The 24,501-nt window shown below is 43.7% G+C and overlaps 3 protein-coding genes and 1 long non-coding RNA gene across 6 annotated transcripts; 2 read left to right on the top strand and 2 right to left on the bottom strand.

Moving 5' to 3' along the window:
* Positions 1 to 9,263: 9,263 nt before the first annotated feature.
* LOC131883948 (innexin inx3-like) lies at positions 9,264 to 12,703 on the top strand. Its single transcript, XM_059231559.1, has 6 exons — positions 9,264 to 9,470; positions 9,546 to 9,645; positions 9,734 to 9,869; positions 11,506 to 11,712; positions 11,780 to 12,163; positions 12,267 to 12,703. The coding sequence occupies exons 1-6, from the start codon at positions 9,314 to 9,316 to the stop codon at positions 12,660 to 12,662; spliced, it is 1,380 nt and encodes a 459-aa protein (XP_059087542.1). The 5' UTR covers positions 9,264 to 9,313; the 3' UTR covers positions 12,663 to 12,703.
* On the bottom strand, positions 11,792 to 14,440 carry LOC131883953 (uncharacterized). 2 transcript variants are annotated; one of them, XR_009373666.1, is made up of 4 exons: positions 14,331 to 14,440; positions 12,532 to 12,658; positions 12,381 to 12,464; positions 11,792 to 12,296 (listed from the first exon to the last, which is right to left on the bottom strand). It is a non-coding gene; the product is annotated as an uncharacterized LOC131883953 (long non-coding RNA). The 2 variants fall into 2 exon arrangements; XR_009373665.1 differs by having other exon boundaries at positions 14,295 to 14,421.
* Positions 14,441 to 14,488: 48 nt separating this feature from the next.
* LOC131883949 (zinc finger and SCAN domain-containing protein 2-like) lies at positions 14,489 to 18,208 on the top strand. 2 transcript variants are annotated; one of them, XM_059231561.1, is made up of 6 exons: positions 14,489 to 14,718; positions 15,215 to 15,806; positions 16,788 to 17,113; positions 17,183 to 17,646; positions 17,734 to 17,906; positions 17,968 to 18,208. In XM_059231561.1, exons 2-6 carry the CDS (start codon positions 15,614 to 15,616, stop codon positions 18,153 to 18,155), a joined length of 1,344 nt encoding a protein of 447 aa, XP_059087544.1. In that variant the 5' UTR covers positions 14,489 to 14,718; positions 15,215 to 15,613; the 3' UTR covers positions 18,156 to 18,208. The 2 variants fall into 2 exon arrangements, with proteins under 2 accessions (XP_059087544.1, XP_059087543.1); XM_059231560.1 differs by having other exon boundaries at positions 14,489 to 15,806.
* Positions 18,209 to 19,300: 1,092 nt separating this feature from the next.
* On the bottom strand, positions 19,301 to 23,343 carry LOC131883950 (zinc finger protein SNAI2-like). Its single transcript, XM_059231563.1, has 4 exons — positions 22,831 to 23,343; positions 20,145 to 20,772; positions 19,904 to 20,076; positions 19,301 to 19,835 (listed from the first exon to the last, which is right to left on the bottom strand). Exons 1-4 carry the CDS (start codon positions 22,880 to 22,882, stop codon positions 19,528 to 19,530), a joined length of 1,161 nt encoding a protein of 386 aa, XP_059087546.1. The 5' UTR covers positions 22,883 to 23,343; the 3' UTR covers positions 19,301 to 19,527.
* Between the last annotated feature and the right edge of the window lie 1,158 nt (positions 23,344 to 24,501).

Raw genomic sequence — 24,501 nt, 5'->3', positions numbered from 1 at the left:
GTGACAGAAGGATCGACTCGGGCGTTTCGAAATTCGGAACTTGGACGACGTCGAGTACGTACCCAGCAATAGTGGGGTTAGGATGATGATGATGGTGGTGGTGGTTCGTGGAACGTGATCGAAGCCACCACTTGATTGAGTGCGATCATCATGAGGACACAAGTGTTGTTATTTTTTGCTCTTGATTTTTTAACTTTCCAAACACGATGAACATCCGAGTGAGTAGTTACTTTTCCACCAGCTGTCCACTCAAAAGCCTTCTTTCTTACCAATCAATACGAATCCAGAGCATTCGATTGGAAGACATTTTTTACTTCTGATCCTTGATGGTTTCAATGGGTTCAAGGCAGCAGGACAGACTAATTTTGACAAATGAGAGGGGAACGGATCCGAGTCAAAGGGTTGTGAGCACGCACAATTGTCAGAACGGATGGAAGAGTGCGTACAGCAGTACATTGTATGTATAGTTTGGAGAGCAACTCAACCCGAAGTATCATATTCAAAAATTCGAATTCTCACCTCGGCTGAAATGTTGACGTCATTTCCAAGTCATTTGTCAAATACCGATTTCAGTTTACTTACTGGCAATGGGCGATAAATCATCTCAATTTGAAGTGGCCAGAGTGGCCGAGCATGACCAGAGCTCCGAGCTGGGCGGCAACATTCACGAGGTTGGAAATGAAGAGATAAAGAGACCAGTTCAACGCTATTTCGGCTTCGAAGTGACTCGATTGATTGTGACAAGTGCAGGGTGTGCTCAATAAGAGCCACCCTTTGGGCAGGTGATGTGGGTGACGATGGCATGAATGATCGAGTGTCGGGTGACTGGCGGATGGTGGATGGGTGATCCGACAGTACCCGATTGGAAGGGAAATTCAAGATGGTAATCCAATTGGGCAGGCGATTAGCTCAATGCACACAGAGCTCATGCACATCGGTGGATTGTCAACCATTCAAAATACAATTGGACTTAAAGCCAGCAGAGTAAGAAGAAAAATCCCAGCTTAAATTCGACTCGCTTGTATGTGACAATGTTCGAACATCGTGCTGCCTCAAGTCGATGGATGGAATCAGAGAAAGAGCTAGATCGATTCGCTACAGGTCAACTTGCAACCATATTGATGCTGCCATTCTAATCATCTCTGTGGTACAAATTTTGTAGGCGTCCTGACCCCCATCAATTTGAAATCCACCGAGGGATTTCCATCCCCCGAGACGTCATGATCACCATGGGGGAACTAGATCATCCCAACGATTGTCACTTTTTGAATGTAAAACCAATGTCAGATCATACTCGGGGCTCCATCTATCCCTCCTTCTTCCCGAAAGCTTGAAGTGAAAGCGGCTTTGGAGCGATTTGAAAAGTGAATTCTCAATTCGCCCATCAATCTCTCAATTTCGTTCGTCAATAATGCAGATGCCTCTTGTAGCTGGCTGGCATTCTAACTCTCTCGACTTTGAAACCAAACGAACGGCGAAGCTTAGCATTTGATTCGGAAGCATTGATCACCCTTGCCGAGATCATTGAGATTCTTCACTAGTCCATGGACGGACTTCGGACGATGTGTCTGTTCGAATGAATGAATGGACGAACGGGATTTTTGTTTGCAACTCCCTAGAGAGCTCCTCAAACTTCGGTGAAAATTCCCTTGCGAGCTCAACGGACTTCCTCACATGTATGCACTAGTGTATACGTATACGTACATATATGTACACGACGCTCGTACACTAGTACATATACCGGTACAAATATACACTCTACGTACAGTTTGCCTGTGGAGCACGCGTGCATCTCAAATGGATCGAGAGACAACAAGGATCAGATTGTATCCTCTGTGGCTACATGCTCACATCTCAGTGTACATGCTACATACGTAATGCACCTAATGTTCCTTCCCCAGCACAAGCACGGTCTGGGGTCGAACTTTCGCTCGGACTGACAACAAAGAGGTCTGATTTTTGACAAGCATTTTAACTAAATTAATTCCGCTTACTTGGCCTCGGAACCACCGGGTACGTGCCAAATCGTGTTCCATCTCCATTTAGGATCCTTGTTTTTGTCCAACGAGTGGCTTTCGCTCCTCACTTTTGGCACTGGAACCAACTTTATCTACGCCGATTATCTGACATGCCTGCTACCACTTTCTATTGGAAGGAACAAAATGAACGGTCCCACTGAGTGACCAGGTCGTCGGCACTGTTCTTACGACTCAAGCACGCTAATCCCACTAATGGATATTACAAAGTGCATATTTTTTTGCAAAATCATGTCATGAAATGGCCACCGCTAGATACCATCTAATTTATGTGTGTAATTGTCATCATATGATGGTCGAACAACCCTTCACATCTGCAATCATTTGTCGCTTTATAAGCTGAAACCTTCCACAATGTCTGCACTGACCAAGTACATACATAGCATCAGATAAGATAGTCATCTTCATGTCCCATGGTGCCTTAGAATTTGTGTGTATGGTGCCACACTGGAAGGGATAGTTAGGCCAACTCAATGTGAGAACCAACCTCGGTTTGAAAAAACGTTGGACCGTTGCTAATGGTGTCTACAAGAGCCATCCAAGCACTTTGAGCTTGTTTCTAGTTCATCCTTGAACTTGGCTTTTGATGGGATGAGACCCATAGAGCACTAAACCCACCCTTTGTATTCATGGCCACACTCCTTCCGTAGTAGCTTGAGAACGGATTTCAACACATCAATCCTGACCGCAACAGATGATGTGATCCTGGTCAATGTTCCCATTCAATCTAAGTTCCCGTTTCACAATGAAGACTCACAAGCTTGGTTGATGTTCATGCATGGTTCACATGTATGTAGTTAAAGGGATTGCCGTTGGACACGAATTGACTGCGCCTTTCTACGATCTTCTGAATAATTCTGATGGCAAAAAAAGAGCCCACCTCTTCATTCGAGTCTCATTCATCATGAAAGTATTGACGGGAGAAGTGGTGAATATTCACTTGCTCAAAGGGATTAAGGGACATTATCGGATGGGGTGAGAACAAATGGTTTTGAAATATCGGAAATTGATCGATGGTCGGGCTGTCATGTCCTCTCTGAAAAAGGATGGTTCTGTTCTAGCGTGTATATTTCGGCTCCGTGGCTTCTTTTGGCGGATGAAGGATTAGACGACACTGATGGGTCGGGTGGTCTTTATCGAATCGCCTCGCGACATTGTTCTCTTTGGATGAAAAAAACGCCATTATGCTTATCTGTTCGAAATTGCTTGATACAGGTTGATCCTCTTACACTTTTCGGCTTGTCACCTAATGCTCTGGTGCACTTTTTGATGTTAAAATAGCATCATTGGAAATATTACAGAATGTTTGCTCAAAACCACAATATTATGCATTTGTTCCTTAACTGAGCAAAAAACAAATATATTAATTAGGAAAATCCGTCTGTACTGCTATATTTATCGGGGGTGTTTGAGGATGGTTGCGATTACCTTGGGGTTCACCTCATTCTTTAGAAAACAGAACGCAGCTTAAACTAATACTGGTACGCCACATGAGGGCAAAAGGGGCGTGTCTAGATGTAACAGAGCGAGAAGGATGGAGAGCCATCCATCATGTTCCCCGGACAGCCCAAGCAATTGGAAGCTTTTAAAGAAGCGAATTCATTCGACATCCATTTCAAAAGTCAATTCTGAGCTTGAAGTCTCTCATCGATTATTTTTTCACCACATAAACCGTCTTTGCTTGTGTGTGACTGTGCGCAGTGTGTACGTGTCCTTAACTCGTTTTTTACGCTCTTGTCAGTCATCTCGGGTTTTTATGTGGGATGTATCGATTTCTGAATACACCATGGTACGTACAAACAGTACTTCACAACCATCGAGAGAACCCAAGAGTCTCCTGGGAAGGGAGTCAGATGGTGGGTTCCAATTTTTGGAACTGATCACTTCATGCGGTTATGACAGCCTAACCCAAAACAGAAAAGTGGGGGGAAAACTCGACCAGGAACGGCTTCTCAACTAACTAGCCAGAATTAGGGCGGTCCACTTTGCTGCAGCCCTTTCAAACATCAAATACTCCATGCATACCGCGGGGTCTGTGTGCTGTCCGTACTGTTCATACATGAGTGTGCATCAAAGCTGTCGAGCTGTTCAGCAAGCAGTAAGTACTCTACGGCGTAAACGCACTGACGATTGACTAACCATCTGGAAATTTCCCCAATTTCTCCCATTGGAAGAACCAGGCCAAACCGTCGTCGGCAAGTCAGCAGTGAATCGGAGGGGAGAGCACGAGGATTTGTTCTTGTATTGATCAGTTTCCTCATTTTTTTAGTTTCCCCATGTTTTTTTCAATACAATACCTTGATTAGCTCCCATCAGATTGGAAACATTTTTATGAAAGCGGATGACAATCCCGTCCAAAAGGGGATGTACTTGTAACAATGAAATAAGTATGGCCCTCTCGTCTGTTCTGCTCTCAAGGGACCTGCTTGAATAATCGACGTTCGAGGTTCAAGTCTGATCCATTCATTCCCGTACAAGTGGATATGAATTCAAAAGGAAGCGACCCTCAAGTCCCAACGAATATATCATGGTTATGTTAGAGTGCTACATAGTGACAAGCGCCCATTTGGAAAAAAGGCCAACTCTTTAGATCTTTTCAAAACTAGTATCGTTCCCATTTGTGTTGATATAATAATAATAATAATATTAATAACCTTTATTGATTCTCTTGGTCATGTCAGAGAGTAATATATACAAAACTATATTAATAATCAACCTATGCAAAAATGGACACAAGAATAAGGGAATGAAATGGTCCAGAATGATAAACTAGTTGACTAAATTATGATATCACAACACAAATGACTAGAGTTGGTTCAGGGCACATGAAAAAAGTGAAATAGGGGAATCACAGATATTACATAGACAGTTGGGTAGGGATAAATGTGAGATATAATGCCTTTCCTTTACCTAGGGAGACCCAATTTAACTTCTAGGGCTTTTTTCATGAGCTTGTCTTTGATGTTCCATTAACAGATCAAAGGATCATGATAAACCAACAGAAATAAGTCGAGTTCCGAGACGCCTGCATCTCAATTAGATAGGTGGGAGGGGCTTGAGTTTTATGCGGATATTCGATTGACTACAAAACTCATACGCAATATGCGCCAAAGGTCCTCAAGAATAGATTACTTGACAAGAGAGAAGGGTCAACATCATTCGATCCAATAGAAAACCACTGAAGGGTGTCGACGGACTCGCCTAGTCATCCCAAATTCCCCGTTATCTTGTGCCTCTGAATCCCCGAACTCAATCCGCACTTGATTTTATTAACATTGGATGGACGTAGTAGCTCCCCTTGATGGAGTGTACGTATATACGTATACTCCTCTTGCCATGAAGGAGCGGTTCTCTTCGTGTATGAGCAGCATGACCATGATCAGTAGTAGTGGGTAGAGGGCAAGGTGCATCGTACCATTCCTGCTCATCCCAATCCTCGTGAGTGGCCTTTTCTATTCCAACATCATAAATCATGGTGGTGCTACTTACTTGGGGTGCATCCAGGCCAAGGTTCAATGGATTGGGATCAAAGTGAAAAGCGTTTATGAAATATGACCTGGTCACACTTTCTGCCCGTCCCGAGCACGTTAGATCATAAATCTCCTCAAATTTTGCGATTCGAAATTTAATGAACACACTTCGACCAACGCACCAGTTACTTATTATTTACTCGCTTATACAATACATACTGTACATAAACACATGTCTTTTTGTGCCTTGGACAGCAATTTATTGCCGATGGTTGTCCGACAATCATAATCCATTTTCCTTCCCGGCATTCAGGTTTCGTGTTAACAAGTGAACATGGTTGATCCAACGCGGTCGAATCAAGGCAATTGATCAATTTTCGGTGCCAATGATCAATGTGCGTCGCCATTTGGTGATCATCCCGACCGACATCGGACTCCTCTTCTGGTTAGATGGCTTATAATCAATCTATCCTTGTGACGCGAGTGAACATCATATCTCATAATGATCCAGATCAATAGAGAATGAAAGAGGGGACTGATACAATAGAGAGATAGATAGATATCCAAGTGCATCTCGGCGAATTCGCTTTAAATCCATCCATACTGTGCAGTCATCTTGATCTCATGTCGACTCGGTGGCATCCCATCGAACGTCGTTCAAAAAACCGCCGAAGCTCCGTTCTTCTACTACATACACGCTTCCCTTTTTTTGGTCCCTGTCATGAGTTGGGTAGACATAAATTTCCACCTGCTCACAAAAGATGGAATGAATCCAATGGTCACTTGGGACCAAAACGAACAGAGAGAGAGAGAGAGAGCTCTATGATTTCACTCACGTTAGAGCGCGTAATGCAGCCTGTTCACCAAAGCTTATTACATCCATTAGATGGGGTGCTATCTCAAATAATTTGCATATTTACTTTGGTCCCTCAGAAACACATCTCCGTGTTCTTATTTCACGATTATAGTATGCATGCTCAGCCCTTAATGTAAGCACAGGACGTAATGGCTGTTCCTAATCCGGGGTTAGTCGGCATCCTCGCATGAGAATGAATTTTGATTTTCTGTCGCAATATTTGACGGATTAATTGCGAGAGAACAGAGCCTAATCTGCGGAGGCGTTGTCCGCACATTCAAACCATGGTTTCATTGAGTCAAGTCCCCGCTCAAGCGGTGGAAGAAATGCGTTTAATTCCATTAAAACTCGCACAGATTAACAGATTTTCCTCTAAATCTGCTTCAATGCTGCCATATTTCGGCACGAGTGCAGAACAATCCCTTATCAACTAGGAATTAACATTCTAATTTTGTCAATATCTCGGTAGTATCGACTTTTGTTATCTGAGAAGCCGAGAATAAGATGTGAGACTCTCTTTAACAGCGTGCCTTGTTTACTATTCATTATTTTGCATGCAGAGAGATGTTTCGGTCAATCGTTGGAGAAAACAAAGATGTGTGGCATCCCATTGTTCCTCCTCAATCTTCGCGCCTGTATGATTGAGACGTCAATACGAGGGGTCAATTGTTTCCTCGTATTGGTATTGTCCAGCCAATATCCATTGTTGGAAGCTAACCCTTTTCAAACCCGGTGTGGCCAGGGGTCGACTGTTAGTTTGAGCTTATTGTTATGGCCCTAAATCACCACTTGCTCTGGCTTGATCCACCACCTCCTCTGGCGCCCTAACACAAACCAATAGTGTGATATCGCCATGGTGCTCTCCATTTTGTTTGTTTTGTTGGAGAGTCCGGATGAAAGGCGTCCAAACTCGCAACACCCACCCATTGTTCGTGCCAAAATGTATGTGTAATAATAAGTTGGTGCTCCGACAAATCTCTGCACTCCACTTTCGATTTTGCGTTGCGGACAGTTGGCCGATCTACCCTTCGAAAGAACCAACCAAAGACTCCTTCTAGTTTGGAGACCGACCCCGCTTTTCATACGGTCCAAATGCGAAGGAACAGAGTGGAACCGAGGAAAAAGACAAATAAATCCTTTTTCCATTGGACCGTTGGTCAGCCGTTGTGAATTGTGATCGGAGAAATTGGTTCATCTCATGCCTATGTCATGTTCATGGAAACGTAATGCTCGTTTGTCTGGAAATGATAGCGTGTAGGCCATAGACAGGAAAGTCATCTGAGACAAATGAGATCATTCCGAGCCATAGAATTCGTGACTTAGTGCTCATCATATCACATTGAATTAGCCAAGGACTCTCAGCCGCTCCGAGAAGATCGTAGCAACATGAAAAGACTATCAGTCTGCTAGGCATTCTAATGAGCTCATTTCAAGCCAAGTGCGATTACCCTGAACTCTTCGAGGAGAATATCAAATTCCTAGCAAGACTTGACTTATACCTATTGTGAATGTTTTTTTTACTTATGCAATTCAGTTCAATCTTGTTAGAACAAGGACCGAGGGAGGATGGAACAGAGGCTTTCCCAGATTTTTGCTTTTGGCCCAACGCGCCAATGGTGACAGATCCCAGATTTATGGGCTCTGTATTTGATTCATGTGGATTTGGCCATTGTTTCAATGTTCAATGGTTGTCCAATGGATGTGTATTGTGGGTAATTAGATGAGTGGAAATGAAAAATTGCTTTTGGCTTGGCCAACGCATGGCACGCATGGCATATGTGACATATTAACATTTGCTGTAAGCCGACCGAAAGGCTGGCAAAGTGCAGAGAACGTCCTCGCCGCATGGCCAATGGGAGATGGGAAATGGTCGCCGTGGACCGGGACGTTTCTCTGTCAAGCGATCTTGAGCGTAAGAGTGGCGATGAAACTACGGCTGTCTGAGAGGGATTTATGGACCCTCCCACTGCAATTCAATGCAACAACACACATGCATGCTTTGACTCAATGAATGAATGGCAAAGAGACAATTGAGTTTGAAATGTAGTCCAAGGCTCACATTCCCACTGTTCCTCTGCACTCTTTGATCCTGGGAAATTGATGAGAATCAATTAAAAGGGGACAAAGACAGTCCACAAAGATTTATAAGACAGACAGATGGTGTCGCCAGTTTGTTCCCCAATATATCTGGCCAAGTCGCCATCCTCTACAAATAAGTGTCTGTCCCGAATCGCAATGAGTTCAAAATTGGCCTCCCTTCGGTAGACAAGTAAAAGAAAACTTGATTATGTAACGCAATGGTTGGTAAGGATCTGACAAAAAGGTCCCCTGCATCATCCTGTCCTGTTCTCCGTTGTGTTAGTTAGCTGCCAGATTACTGTACCTCATTATTCGCTATTGGCGAGTGTTGAAGCTCGAGGGTACTTTGAATGGACAGGCGTGGGACAAAAAATGGTGCTCTTATTTAGGTGCAGGAGTTTTTATTATCATTTCCATCCGGCCCTAGTGGCACTAGTAGGGCTCTTCCAGTCCTCATCGACCATCTACCACTCCCTTTCCATTCATGCACACACGCAGGTCCGGACCAGCCATGGGGCGCATCCATTGCAGTACACACATACGTAGAGTAGAGAGCTGTTCCTATGACGAAGCCAGCAAGATGGCGTTCGTTGACGTATTGTATAAAATATGGACTGGCATTAGCATTCATGGGCAATATTAGCCTACGTATTGATCCACTAGTCCCCTGACGAAGAGGAATAGCGCAGATTAAAGCTAACGAAGAGCGTTGAACAGGTTGATGGAACGCTTCTGTTTCGGCGGCTCTTTGTCTTGAAAATTTCCCGAAACGCCGGAAAAAGTCCGGAAGTGCCGTCATTTTGATAACAGATGGCCAAAACTTTGCTTGACTTCTTTATCACCATTTGCTGTTTGACACAACAAGCCTTACCATGCTGTTTGGTGTGATCTTGGGATTATCGGGATTTTTCAAGTCTCGTGAAAAGGGTCAAGCCATTATTGACGACTTTCCATTCAGGCTTTTCTACGGCTTCACCGGCGGGGTTTTATTCTTATGCACCGCTTTGGTCGGTGTTCAGGAGTTGGTGGGTAAGTCGCTCCTTCAATTCAACGCCACCTAGTTTCACAACCCCCTTAAATATCTTCTTTGGCCTTTGTCCACAGGAAACAACATAAGCTGTCATGGGGGTAAGAATCATCAAGCAGTCGATCAGTATTGTTGGGTTTCCGGCACTCATCTGGTGGCCAACTCTAATGACAAACGGTAGGTTTGTAGGAAATCCCAATAATTCTTGTACATGGTGATTCAAGACCAGCCCTCGAAGGATCGACAAATATTGTCTTCATTTCAGAGGCTTGGGCAAAGGTGTCATGTATGGAGACGAGTCGTGCCAAAGGAGAGATGATAGTTGGTTCACGAGCGATGGGAAAGAATGCATTAAAACGCATAGCTACTACCAGTGGGTTCCCTATGTTTTGTTATTACAGGTAGATACTTTCTTTTGGTTTTAGTTTTGAGGAGTTCATCTAAACACAGGGAAGATACATAATTCTAATCAGTAGTAGTTGATTGAAAGACAACATTTCTTACTCATCTGTATCTTAATTTGGTGTCTGAGCCATCAATGACGTAGAGTTGGTGGATCTGACCAGACGTAAATTAGGATTATTATTTAAGAAATAGTCCAAGTCATATTCATTATATTTGATAAAACATTTGTTCTGATAATGAGTTTGAGTTGGGCGCTCTAAGGCAGTCCTGAACATAAATCGGGAATTCAGATGGTCAAAGTTATATAGCAATTACTATGTAAGTTTCGAATTATCTGTCCACTCTGGGTCAATTACACAAGCTCTTTACGATACAACTTTAAAACAAACAACTCACAAGTAATTTCCATAGAAGTGATTGGCCTTAAATTGCCACAGTCTATTTTTCTATTTTATTCATATAGTATCAAAAAGGACTCACAATTATCCCACTGAAAGTGGGCTGTTTTTGAGGGAAGCTTGCTGAAGTCCAAGAAAATTCTAGTAGTCCATGCTCTAATTTTCTCATTAGCTCTAATAAGAAAACCATGCTCCAAATTTGGGCTGGCTATTGATTCATAAAAAGACTTCATGGGCAATGGGTTTCTAACTCAATATTTTGAGAGATAAATGCAACCGAAGCGAATAACTGTTGTAGCATTTGACGTTTTAAACTTTGCACATTCAGGTATATTGTAAAAGGTAATTAGCTGCATCCACGGTGCATTTAGATGCGATATCAAATTTCATCTCAAATACATGTTTACCCTTTTAAAGGCAAGAAACTAGCCATTACTAGTTAACTTGCTATAACCTTTTTGTTAGTACATATATTGCTTTGATAAAGGTATATCATTTAAAGCCTCAAGTACACATTGGTAAGATCAAATTATTATTACGAAAAATCTTGCTTTAAGAACTACATACAATTTAACAAGGCAGTATTTGTGCCCCATTTTGTTTTGTCCATCGAATTTTTTCATCTTCTCCAAATACTTTAATTCCTATTTCATACACCAAGTAGTGTTGCTCTGATTGAGCAAAGGCAAATGCAAGATATTACCAAGCCATTTGTGGACCTTCCATTTCGTCAAATATTAATGCAAACCCATTTCCGATGAATCAATTTTGAAAGTACTTTATCTTCCTCGTTTCCTTCTGTACAATTATAGAGAAACCTCATAAAACCTCGACCTTATCCGCATTTGCATTAATCCCTGATTAAGCCTTTACTTGGCATTTTTTATTTCATGCTCTTTATCTCATTCTCATCCGGTTTTGTCTTCGTCAAATCACTTCACGCTGGGTATCAAGTTCTACAAAGTATTATTTGCTTTATTCACGCCCCAGATATTTCATCCCTTATGGATTATGCTGTGGATTGAGCATTTGAGGCACAAAATTCATCTTGCCAAATAAAATTCAAAATTTCTTGTCGAATTCATATTCCCTTTCACCTATATCCTGTAACACAATGGTTTCATTTAAAGCAGAAGTTTTCTATTTAGTATTATCAAATTAGTGCAATCCTAGCACTCGCATATCTTCGATATAAACAGAAGGATACTCTCGCAACCTCACTTTGACTTTGCAGGGGTGTCTCTACTTCTTGCCCATTATTTTGTGGAAACATTTTGAACAGGGCAAGTTATCGGCAGTTTCTGAGGGAATTCGCATGGGGAGCACTCAAGGTGCGACCGACAAGGAAAAGGTTCGAAACGTGGCGAACAATGTGGTTCAATACATTAACATGAAAAATGCCGGTCATACCATTTATGGCTGGGCTTACGTTCTCGCCCAGGTAAAATCAGCCTCGCTTGATTTTGCAAAAATCGACCCTATCATTAGTCAGAGTCGTTAATTTTCAGTTCCTGAATGTATTGGTCCTGGCCTTTTCGGTCATTTTTAACAATTCCTTCTTGGATGGGGAGTTCAACGATTTGGGTTATCGGTGGGTTAAGGCCGTTTTCGATTCCAGTGAAAGTAGTTCCATGGTCTTGTACCAGACATTTCCTCGTTTGACTCGGTGCTTGTTCCAAACGTTTGGCTCAGCCGGTGATCTCACAGAGGATAGCTTTTTATGCGTCCTGGCACCTAACATCATCTCGGAAAAGATATTTGTGTTCTTATGGTTTTGGTACACCATTCTGGGCTTTATTTGCGGACTCAACCTTATTCTGATCTTGCTCATGGTCTTCAAGAGTTCCAGCATTAGAAGTTACTTCCTCATGCGGGCTGTTCTTTCGACCAAGGTGCGTTTTAGGTTTTGTTTTTATAATCATTCATAATTCATAGATACGCGTATATCATTTCAACCCTCATCTGAGCGTTGCTGTCTTGTTACATACGTTGCAGATCAAACGACATATTACTTCCAACGAAAATCTGCAAAAGAAGATTGAAAACATGGAGTTCGGCAAATTCCTCTTTATCTACTTGTTGGGACGAAATGTGGAATTCTTTGCTTACAAGCGGATTTTGGATTTGATAGCGGAACTCCACCAAGAGGACCAGCCCTACATAAATGAAGAGGCTCAGAATAGAGGATCCAATCTGCAACGTCAATTGTCAAAGTCGAATGTCAAAGATGTCTCAACCAATGAACTCTACGGGCCCTTACCTCAAGCGCCCCCGCAAATCCCGGAGCATGAGGATGCTTACGAAATGTCCAGCACTTTGCCCAAATACACCTACCAAGATAAGGACCTTCAAGAATCCGAGGGCGAGACAAAATCCAGTACAAGAGACTAGAATGAAAATGATATATCAATATATGGGCATGATTCCAGTGATTTTTTTGTCCATTCAAAACAATTTTTTGCGACGAAAAATTTCTTCCCTCGTGTCAAGTGTTCAAACAAGTTAGGTACTCTTTATATAGTATATAAATAGTGTATATACCAGTAACTTATGCACATGTTCCTTGAACATCTGTCTTTTGGTCGTCGACTTCTGGACTGCTTTTGAGCCACATTCTTATGCAATCCCCAGGTTCCAATTATGGTCATCACTCCCACATCCCTAACATTCCAAAAAAAGTTTCTCGCCACTCTGGCGAGGTATGGCCAATTATGGTCAGAAATGGGTCATGATTTCCATCTTCTGGACACCAAACAATATGAGTAACTAATGAACAGTGTTTCGTCTGAATCCATGTGAAGGTTTAGGAAGACCGTTGTGTCTATGGAGCTTTTTGCTACCCGTTGTAGGTGTTCCTGAATTCTGGAACCTATCATGCTACGAATTCAAGCAAGGAGAGAATAATTTCCTGTCGTCTGACAGCCTGGCCTCCCCCTCCACTAATCTGATTTGTTCTGTGGCCTAACCTTCACTACTCGTGTCTGCATACTGCTATTCTGTACGTACATAGTTGGAGCTTGCTTGGTACTTGCATCGAGAAAAAATGGGTCTGAGCGACATGTCAAAGGAGCCAAGATCAAGCATCACTCTCTCGTTCCACGATGTGATTTGCCTCACCAGTCACAGCCACAGAATACTGTACGTAGATGATGTGAGATACCGCCAGACAATTTTCAAACTCGAATGATTTTTGTCAAAAGCAGCTTCTATACGAAGCACTCCATATGTGATGTTACACCCTAGGTGAGTTGAGGTTTTCTTGCTTTTGAATGATACTCATATGTAGAACAACTCAAATGGACGGAAAACTCGCCTCTCAATGACGAATGACTGGCTTGCCATTTTAGTATTCCAAGAGGACCCGTCAGAGCATTGGATGGCGGGATGGATGGATAGATGGATCGGTGGTGTGAGACATTTCGGGTCGAAGCAGGAAGGACGAGGACAGGGTCAACTCTTTCAATCCCCCGAGGTCAATTACAAGTTCTCGTGATCTCACACATGCTCGAGCACTTCATTCGTGGGGAACCTGGTACCATATCTGTCTTCCCGCGGGTTCGAACTAATACTCCCAAGTGCATAACTATGAAAGACGTTGTTGGTAACAATCATCCATCGTGTATTGTTTCTCGGTGCAAGGGAAGACAAGAGACATCTTGGATTTCCATTGAAAAACATTTCCCAAGTTTAAAAATAGCCAACCCTCCACGGAAATCAGGTGGAAGTGAAAGGTGACAGTTCACCTCTCTTCTCTACTTCACAGAGTAGCGACTACCGGTAGTCCACCACCCCTACTACTACTACTAGCTTATATGTACGTACATACTTGCTGAGCCTAGCTTGCAGGACTATACTGTATGTAGGTGGATGAATTGGGAAAGAGAATCAGGCGAAGAGAAGCGACAAATTGGCCGAGCTTCTGGAACTTCGATTTCGTTTTCCCGGGGAATCCTTCTTTTTGACCGAGACCAGGCTGTAATTTAGTTTTTCTCGAGGGATATCTTCAAAAATTAGTGGACTTACCATCTAATGTTTAGAGTGATAACTCATTTGAATCACCTTCATATGAATGACGACGAACTTGCATTGACATTTGTCCATGCACCATGTTGCCCCTGTAAGGCTAGATACCTTCAATGACGACCCCAACAGTATGAAGGATGAGTTTTGGGTAGTATCATATGCGGATGACGATTCTGAGAACTTTCTCTTCTGGCAAAGCACCCAATTTTTCGGGGTCTCGCTCACTCGGACCGTGCAGTACGAGGATGCTTCTTTTAGGTTTAATGTGCAGGTCTGTTGGGAGAAATGGGGGCTTCCTGGGCGAGAGTGTGGCTCACCTGTGGCTTGATTTTCAGCAACAGATGACTTTCTAAAAGAAGTAAGCTCAAGCCTAGATCTACATATATTCTGTAATAGACGTGTGTGGAACTTGAACATTCTGAAGGTAAGATTCGTCATTTGTACCTTAACACTCACACATAGACACACCATTTCTGATTCCAACAATTTTCATGGTAACTAACGAGAGGAGTGTAAGGCATCTGGTTTGGATTTCCTGCCTCTTGAGCCAGCTTTGCCAACTAATGTCATTTGGCAATCAGTGTCACCTCCCTCTTCAGGTCTTTTTTGCTCTGTTTCACCCTCACTCTTGTGCTCCGTCTTGTACGAATCCACATTCCATTCCCAACATAAATTCCTTAATGGTTTAACGCCTTAAGTTACCTCACAAATCAGGATCTTCATGTCGAGGACCTTGTCCCAGACCACCACCACCGACCGAACGACCGACTTTTAATGTACGATTTCATCCATCTGGATCCTGAGCGAGCCAAAGTCATGGTAGTTGTTAAAGAGCATCTGTGCATCAACAATTTTCCCCCTTCCCTATATAGTATGTACTCTATGCCAAAGTAGCTCATGAATGAGATTCTTTCTTTCAGTTGCAGCTGCTCCTTACCTTCGGCAAGCTCTCGTTGATCATCACCCTCATCAACGGCATCTTCTGGCCCAAGAGTGTCTTGAGGGGGGAAATCATCTTCCTTTTTCCATCCATTCACTCATCCAGCTATCTAGCCACCACCCACTTATTCTATATGCTTTTGAGTTTGTCGGGATCAGATCGATGGATCCCTAGCCATAACGAACGAGCCGAAGGGAGACACAGAGTACCCTGCGTATGAGCCGTGTTGATAGACCAACATCACGACAAAGACGGCGACGGCGACGACGAATTGCTCACCTAAGCGAAACGGAACGAACAAGGCGGATCGAGGTCCACGGCTGAGAGAAACGCGAGGAGCTCCACAAGCACCAGGAGTACCAGTATCTCCAGCAGGAAGATGCCAAGAAGTTTCCTCATTACCAGAGATTATTGCTCGGGAGAACAAAAGCTCCAGACAATTGGCGATGGAAATAACAATGGGAATGCATTGCTCGCCGCATCTACGGGAGACAACAAAGATGCGAAACCTCCTATGCACAAGTCATCAAGATTGTCTGGGATCAAGCGGAAAAGGCCACAAAGAGGCAGAGGTACTGTTATCCCTGGTCATCTGGGTAAGATCGTTTCTTTGAGAGGAACGATGCATATGTTTGAGGTAGTAGTTAGTGATGCTCCAAGAAGCTTAGAGCCATTTTGTACCTGGCTCTCCGTATAAGATGAGCTGATTTAGATTGTTTATCCCGAAATAGCACGGCATCCTGTTGCGAGGAATGGGTGGACTTGTTAGCTTCTTGCCAGTAAACCCACTTCCATCCCCATCCCTCCATGGGCATTCTGTTTGTGCGTTCTAAGCGTACGTACGACGAAGGTATGGCTGTCTTCGCTGATTGAATTACCGCAACGAGGGAAGCAGATTTTTGGGTTCAAGTCGCTCACCCTGAAATCCCCCTGAATCTCACTCCCATTCGTTCCCAGTCCTTCAGTTAGTTCGAGATTTCAGTCACTCGCTCACCAAGCATACATACAAACATACTTACATACGGAACATACTGTAGATGCTCGATCCATATCCGCAGCGAGAGGGATATGGTAAACAAATGCGAAATTTCAATCCTCGACCCCTGAGTAATGGAATGTGTCTGCAACCCATAGGGAAGAGCCACGTTGAGGCGGGTCTGACAGCAAAAGTACAAGGAGCTATTCCACCATAGCTAGCTGATAGGGATAAGGAAGGTCCACTTAACGTAACCCATACAATGATCGAATCTGCAGCAAACCGCCCGGACGGACCTTATTCATAGCTTTGTATACAGAATGGATATAGCCATATGCACTCTCAAGATAGATATACATGTTCCATTGGACTGAAATGAAGTGATAAAAAGCAGGCTTGTCAACGACATTTGCTCCTTCTCAAGTATCACTCATCTATCCATGCTGAGCTCGTGGTAGCTAGTGGCACTCACCCACTCACTATTAGGGTTCATACCACATACTATACTATGCTGTACAGAACTATCGCTTCCACTTCTCCGAGATGCCATGTTCTTAAACTCCATCACCTGTTCCAGGACGCCAAGATGATCCCGGTAGCGCCTCCTCGTATTCCACCATCAAGTCGAGAAGTAAGCCAAATAAGCCCTTGGAGAAGATTAATGCCGTAGGATCAACCAAAACTACTCAGGATTTGAAGACTGAAGCAGACGAGAACGTCAGCGGAGCTGTAACCAAAGATGGTGACTTTGATACAAATGGGGCGCAAAACGAACTCAAGGAGGATGAATCTCGTAAAATTGATACCATGGCATTGGACCCAGCTGTTGCTTCTTCCAAAGGTGGAACAGAATCAGGCCACGAACCCACTGACAAAATAACGGTTTCCACCAGTGAATCTAAAGTATGGTCATGAATCTCGATCCATAGATAAACTTATGACGTGCATGAATCCTAATGTGTGAACTTCTAGGATGGAGAGGCTTTAGATATGGTTCGAGCAGACCATGACTATATCGACTTGTTGGTCGATGTTAAAGACGAAACTGCCGAAATCAACACAAACAACAACAACAACAACAACAACGATCTCTTTAATCTGAACCAATTGGCGGAGGTCAGTTTGGCCGAGGAGGGCAAATTAGAAGACGACATTCTGGCGGCTAAAATCCAAGAAGTGCGAATCAAACAAGCCAATCCCCCCACCACTCGTACGATGAAGATCGTTGTACCTGAAAACGCCAGTCACATCATTATATGTACAAAAGATAACCCGGACGGCGACCACAAAGTGCTTGATCTAGCCAAAGTGGGAAAAGTGAGGCGTTCAAGTTCCAAATCGAATCCACCGGTTGTGGGCGGGGAATTTGTTTGCTCAGATTGTGGGAAAAAGTACAGCACATCAAGCAATCTGGCCAGGCATAAACAAACTCACAGGTATTGGGCAAAATCATTGGAATTCCCCGAAAGAATGAAATCTTATGTTCTTTTATGTTTAATTTATCTTCTAAATTATGGCCAAAGGTCCTTGTCTGACAAGAAAGCGAAGAAATGTCCGCATTGCCACAAAGTGTACGTGTCAATGCCAGCTTATGCCATGCATCTTAGAACCCATAATCAAATGTGTAAATGTCATCTTTGTGGAAAGTCATTCTCAAGGCCTTGGCTCTTGCAAGGCCATATTCGAACGCACACAGGTAGGGTTTTTGAATATAAAATCATAGAGTATTTCTATTTTACACCCATTTTCAACCCTAGGCGAGAGACCGTACCAATGTGATGTGTGCCATAAAGCCTTTGCCGACAAATCCAACCTCCGAGCCCATACTCAAACACACTCGACCAAGAAACCTTTCATTTGCGAAACATGCGGGAAAACGTTCGCTTTGAAGTCTTACCTTTGTAAACATGAGGAATCTTCGTGTAATGGCAAGCAACCTCGATGAACACGGTCGGAGCGTCGCATGGTCTATCTACATACAACTTGAAATACACAAGAAAAAACAATGAGATTAGAAACGAGCCCGTTGCTTGAGGCAAAATGTATAGTTAATCAAGGATTCAGGAACTGAGTATTGTCGAAGGTACCAGAAAGAATCATCATCGATTATTTTCTAGTAAGTGGGTAGGTTCTTCATTGCAGAGGCCTGCAGGAAGTAAAGCCACACACCAATGATTTCAAACCAATGACTTCAAACCCACACAAGCCCATTAACTAGTTGAGGGGGTTGACTAGAGTTCAAGATGAAATCGAAGTAAATGAATTGGTTATTGCCTGAGCTTCTCATTATGTAGACCTTAAACTACAGCGTTTCGCCTCACAGAGAGTATGGTGTCTGTTGTCTAACACCACCAAGAGTTACCGTGGTGCGAGATTCTGGTGAGTACACCTGCTTCCCATGAAGGTAGTCTTCATCCACACTCAGTAGTCTTCTTTTCGGTAGGGGGATGCTGCCAAATGCCCCAAAATGTTCTGGGTTCGCCAGTCTTCGTTACCCCTTGAAATTGGATCTTGCAAACTCACTTGGGGGAACATCACAGACAACGGAACTACAAAATCGAATGGCAGAAGCAAAAGAAGAAGAGCTCTCAACGCTCGCAGCATCATCGTCCATTCAGATGCGGTCCAAACGAAAATAGGAACAGGGTGAAGTCATAAGGTCTATCCTCTTTCGGTCGGAGATCACTCTGCTCTGCTGTCTTTTCCATGTTTGCGAGCACCCTGTCCACACACCTAACCTAAGTCAGGTTTGGATCAGGAATGGAATTTGAGCTGGCTCGTGCAAGAATTCAATGGCAGCCTTGTCCAAATACTCTTAGACAATGGATGTGTACAATGATCTTGTTCAAGGTGACGGGGCGAGGGGTGGAGAGACATGTTCCAAGTACTCTGGCACCTGGTGTTAGGACCTCTTCCTGCAGCTCATGATCACCATGCGGGTAGTGGATTGGGTCTTTTAAATTCCTGTCCAAAAACATTCCAGAGAAGGAAAGCAGACTGGGATTTCGACTCACTCGGCCTAGCTTGGCCATCAATCCAAATGCCAAGGTTCAAGGTGAAAGTCATGACGAGAGTTGTTTCTTTGGCAATTATTTGACTTTTATTGGAACACATTTCAGCCTCAGTTTTGAGGCAGGGATAAGTGTGTCAGTAATAGATAGCACCTGGAGATTCAGCACAAAAAATAAATGGTTTCTTTACATGGTAGAAATTAGATAGCTACAAAAATATAGTACAATCAGAGTTCATGGACATTTACAATGGCAATGGTATAAGGAGTTCCAAGTAATTGTCTGAGTTTGGCATTGATCCGTGGGTTAAATAGTAAATGCGTTGGGAGCAGGTGAATGGCTTGAGTCGCCATCCTGATAGTCCGGGTGCGATGTTTCATTGCCGTTAAAGGGTTGTTCCCGTGCCCTCTTCCTCGTCTCTTTTAAGACATGTCTAAAGGCCCTCATGCACGAAGATTCCTCATGTTTATACAAGTAGGACTTGAGGGCAAACGCTTTGTCGCATCGTTGGCACACGAAGGGCTTGGCGTTGGAGTGCGTTTGAACATGGGCCCTCAAATTGGACTTGTCGGCGAAGGCCTTTTCGCAAATATGACACGAGAATGGCTTCTCACCTAAAAAAGGAACATATCATTCAAGTGTTGGCTAACAAATAGAAGGAGGCGATTTCTCAATATCTTACCTGTATGAGTGCGAATGTGTCCTTGAAGCAACCAAGGTCGAGAAAAAGTTTTGCCGCAGAAATCACACCGACAGCCTTGGTTGTGTGTGCGTAAATGCATGGAAAAGGCTGGCATAGACACGTACGTCTTGTCACAATGGGGACATTTCCGAGCCTTTTTATCCTGGAGAGACCTGAATCGAAATCAAACAAAAGCGTGTATTATTTTGCCTGGGATTGTTGGAGGAAGCGTTAAGCTCACCGGTGAGTTTGACGATGGCGAGCCAAATTGCTGGAAGTACTGTAAGATTTCCCACAATCTCGACAGCCATACGACTTATTGCCGTCCACGATTTCCAATTGCCCCCCACTAACGCTACTGGTACCACTGACCGACGCTGTCTCGTCGCCTTCACTTTGAGGCGTGAAATCCAATTTCCTGGAAACCACTCGGAGATCCTCTGGCACGGTTTGCTCCGGACCAAACCTCCCGCCCAGAATCGATCGGGTCTGAAGGTCCAAGACTCCCATGGAATTAGAGAGCCTGGGCTTGAAATGATGGGGAGATGCGTGATGACTTTTTGAGGGCGATAAACCAATCTCAGACAACGGCGGTGAGGATGACACAGAGAGTGAGTCCATGGATGAGCAAACCAGAGGAAATGATTCCGGAACAACACCCAAGGGTGGACTTTGGTGAGAAACGGCAGTAGCAGCGGCAGCTGCATAATTTTGGACCATCAAAGCCGAGAGGAACTGCCCAATATTGGTTTGCTTCTGACTGAGCCGAGTCACAATTTCAGCAAACATTTGCAACGAGTTGTTGGAATTGGCATTATTGTCCAACGTTGGGGATGGCTTATTCAGCGGCTCGCTCACCTTAGCCAGATCTGTAAATGAGGGACCGATGAATGGGGTTCTCCAAGGAGCAGTTGTTTGTCCGTACCTACTGTTCAGACATTCATTAATTGTGAAACTATGTCATGTTTGCTTTACTTCCAGGATGCTCTAGCTCTGTGTCCGCCACTACCCTAGGGAGATTTCTCAGTCCACTCAGCTCGTTCCTGCTAGTCAGGATCTGTCAACACATGGGTCTCGAGATTTTCTTTGGTCGCACGTTCATTCCTCGAACAAATCATCTTTTCCGTCGTGTTCTCCGATTTCATTCCAACTTCATCCTGATTCATACATTCGCCTCATGCTGAAGAGATGGCAGCTAGAAACCTCCTTTTTTTCCTCATCAAAGATAATCTTGAACCAGTTAGTTCATCATCTCAAAACATTCATTAGTGTCCACCATGTCATCATCATCAAAAAGTACAAGCGCCTCACTCGTCTGCTTTTTATAATGAGGGATATCCACCCTCGAAATACCCGGAGACAATCTCGAGCACACCCAAGTTCATTAGTAATCTTGTTAGTAACGTGTGATGTGCTGGGAGAAAAAAAGACTTGAGATATGGAGTGGCAGACGCAATCCACAAAAAGAAAAAAAACATCAAGGCAGACGGACAGACGAACGTAGGAACGAACGAACGAATGAACGGATGGACGGAGAGGAAATCTGGAACACTTTTTTATGATCTGAGTTAAAGAAAACTCCCCGTGAGACATGATGAATGAGATATTGCGCTGAAGTTCAGTTAAGTATGCTTTACTTTGGGAATCGTTGGAGGTCGCGACTCATGATGCGCCTCAATGCCCGCCCATGTGGCTGGCCATCAAACTGAATGGCACGGATCAAATTCTTGCATTCTACGAACACGAGGAATGCATACCTATATTGCAATGTACCATGACTGGAGTGCAAACCAGCTCGTAAATTTGTAGCTCGAGATTTGGGGATAGAGTTGCACATTCATAATCAGGACCAAATGGTCCCAAATGCTTATTATTACTTGCAATTCTGACGTGGGGTAGTGCTGCTGTTGCTTGTTTTGCTGGACGTTCATTCCCATTGGCAATGGGAGTGCATGGTGCGATTTTTCTCGCGTCCAAGTCGGAAATTTGAGCCGACCCAATTAGCAATGATTTTTGAGGGGTGATGACAAAATGAACACAGTTGGATATCATCATCATCATCATCAGAAATATTGACGTATGGGAGAAAGAAAGTTCCGTTTTTGAACCTCATCAAACTTCCATTTACGTAGAACAATGGCTACTGAGTATTGTCAATATAAAGTTGATAGTGACAGTGGAGAGAGCCAAGGTACATCTATACGTATTAAACTTTGATATTCAAATCACGCTGCAAAGCGGTTAGCGCAGTGTCCTAGCTAGAGAAAAGTCCCACGATCGATTCTCCTGCCCAACTTGTCTCAAGGAAAGTTTAAGATACTAGTGCTACTCGCTGACGGAGAACCAAATTGCAAACTGCCTATGTTTAGCATATATGGATGATGTGATGGCTAGCTTCACTGGTCGGGCGAGGTTCACCCCTAGCACCACAAATGCAAAAAAAATGAGATCACTCTGTCTATTTTTTGACTCCATAACAATTGATGTAGGAACAAATAATACTGGAGTGAAGGAAGCAAAAACATTTTTGCAGTCTGCTTAAACCTTCTTTGTTCATTTCCTGAAAAGTTAGGAGCCACAAAAAAGCAAATCTTATATTTTACAAACACACAGATGGATGCCGTTAACAAATCCCAATGTTCTAATCATTTTGTAAGCAACTAAATTGTTTCGGAAAAAGCGAGATGCACTGATTAAGATAGGGTTGGGAAGCCTTTGATAAAATAACCCTAGTGGAACGCTTCCAAGTTGGTCAAATCCTTGAGCTTTCTCCTTGCAACTCTTGGCGGAGGGAGGGCTTTCTTTTGCTTTTGAAGCCCTATTGTGGGTGTCGTTCAGGCTTTAAAAAAAAAAGTCAAATCCACATTTACTATCAATTGAGATTCAATTTGAATCTTGGAAACACCTATTGTACGAATTGTGCTTACCTGCGCTCATGAGATGTCGCTCCTTATACTTGAAGAGGAGTGCCTTGGGCATGATGGGGAAATCGAATACTGATGAATCACTTTAAATAAACGGACAAGATTCCAAAGCGCCTCGGGCTGCTTTCAGTTGGGATCGTTCGGATCGACTGTGGTCCCGTTTTGTCTTGAAGGTGGTACTTTTTTCACTGAACCTGACCTCAAGCTCAGTGGTGGTGGTTGTTGCTCTCAGTATGGGAGCGGCGGAAACACTGCATAGATTTCCACCTCGCCCCACCTCGGAGCGATCTTTTCCACGGGAGACAAGAACATTCGCCCAAGATCACCATCGTCATCATCCTCATGATCCTCAGTCTGTACGCAAAGCGAGGTTGTCTCCGATGGCTCTCTCGCTCTATGTATGTACGTATGTAGTCCGTACCTTCCTTTCAATTCCCCATGGGCATCCAGCCTAAGCCCAGTCTGTTCCCTGTCCGCCACCTTCCAATCCTCCCTCGTTTCTTCGCCATCACCACCACCACCATGATAATCATCACCACGAAGGCGGCGACCACCGCGAACTCGCTCCTCTATGAACGTGTTCTGGTCTGGAAGGATGTCGTTGTTGTATTGTCGACTACCCCCACCCTGCTTCCTTCTTCACCCTTGAATTTCTTACCACGGGGAAAAATCCCTCCCCACTTGGAGTGGCCCCAAACGGACGCGAGGAGCAACTTGGAAGACGATTTCAAGGTGTTCCTGCATGCATGGATATTCGACGAGGGGGAGAGGGAGAGAGAGAGAGCGAAAGAGAGCTAGATAGAGGTATTTCAAGATTCGCCCTTGCTTCACAGGTTCCTCTCCAATCTCGCCATCCCTCGAACGGAGCATTGGCGAGAGCTTCGGGAAGTGGAGAAGCGGACATCCAACATGGGGGAAACGAGACGAGAGAGGACGGGCCAAAAGCCGACCTAAGGTAGTGGTGCCTTTTTGGCCTGTCGCGTCTTGGTCATGGATCGAGGGGAAAACATGTGACATGAGCAATGCGAGTGGTGGATTGTGTTGTTGTGGTCTACGAGTAGGTTTGGCTTTCTTGGATCACACCTGGATGATGATGTGTCATTCCCGAGGGAGGAAACCCTGGGCTAGCTTGGGCAGCTTGCTCAGAACTAGACAGTCTATCCCCCCGGGAGGAAATGATTGAAAGTCTTCCTAGAGAATACTGATAATGAAATTGCTTACCGAAAGCGTTTTGGACGAATTTGGAAAAAAAACCTGCGTAGGTATTCATTTATAGGCCAAAGTTATGTTTTGTTCTTTTAGTCTGTTCTACTTGACAACTTTTCATATACTACTCAATTTTTGAAAAACGCATATAATTTTTAACTTCAATTGTTCCATAAAATATTAAATTGAATGCAAAACCAGCAACAAAGTTAATTTATCAAACAGTCTGAGCTAGTGAAAGGCTGGTCCTTCGACATGAAAAGAAACGGAAAATGGCTTTGTCATAACAATGTTTATCTAAATTATGTAGATGGTGTCTAGAGATTCCTCATCACGATTCAAAATTGAAATTCAATGAGGGAAATCTTATTACTGTTGACTCCTTACCCCAACGTCATTATGTGGTTGAAATGTCACCAAGTCATACTGATGACTTGAAATTAAAATAAACTGCTATTCGGATACCGT

The sequence above is a fragment of the Tigriopus californicus genome, chromosome 7 (genome assembly GCF_007210705.1).
Source record: "Tigriopus californicus strain San Diego chromosome 7, Tcal_SD_v2.1, whole genome shotgun sequence".
Lineage (NCBI taxonomy): Eukaryota > Metazoa > Arthropoda > Copepoda > Harpacticoida > Harpacticidae > Tigriopus > Tigriopus californicus.
The sequence above is the reverse complement of the archived record's forward strand: the minus strand, read 5'-3'. Positions and strand labels throughout refer to the sequence as shown.

Excerpts from the sequence above, each read along its gene's own strand:
- LOC131883948 (XM_059231559.1), top strand. The coding sequence starts at position 9,314 with ATGCTGTTTGGTGTGATCTTGGGATTATCGGGATTTTTCAAGTCTCGT. Across the intron at positions 9,471-9,545 it reads CGGTGTTCAGGAGTTGGTGG|GAAACAACATAAGCTGTCAT; the intron begins GTAAGTCGCTCC and ends CTTTGTCCACAG. Across the intron at positions 9,646-9,733 it reads GCCAACTCTAATGACAAACG|AGGCTTGGGCAAAGGTGTCA; the intron begins GTAGGTTTGTAG and ends TCTTCATTTCAG.
- LOC131883949 (XM_059231561.1), top strand. The coding sequence starts at position 15,614 with ATGCCAAGAAGTTTCCTCATTACCAGAGATTATTGCTCGGGAGAACAA. Across the intron at positions 17,114-17,182 it reads TTTCCACCAGTGAATCTAAA|GATGGAGAGGCTTTAGATAT; the intron begins GTATGGTCATGA and ends GTGAACTTCTAG. Across the intron at positions 17,647-17,733 it reads AGGCATAAACAAACTCACAG|GTCCTTGTCTGACAAGAAAG; the intron begins GTATTGGGCAAA and ends TTATGGCCAAAG.
- LOC131883950 (XM_059231563.1), bottom strand. The coding sequence starts at position 22,882 with ATGCCCAAGGCACTCCTCTTCAAGTATAAGGAGCGACATCTCATGAGC. Across the intron at positions 20,773-22,830 it reads GCGACATCTCATGAGCGCAG|ATCTGGCTAAGGTGAGCGAG; the intron begins GTAAGCACAATT and ends CCTCATTTACAG. Across the intron at positions 20,077-20,144 it reads CGCCATCGTCAAACTCACCG|GTCTCTCCAGGATAAAAAGG; the intron begins GTGAGCTTAACG and ends ATTTCGATTCAG.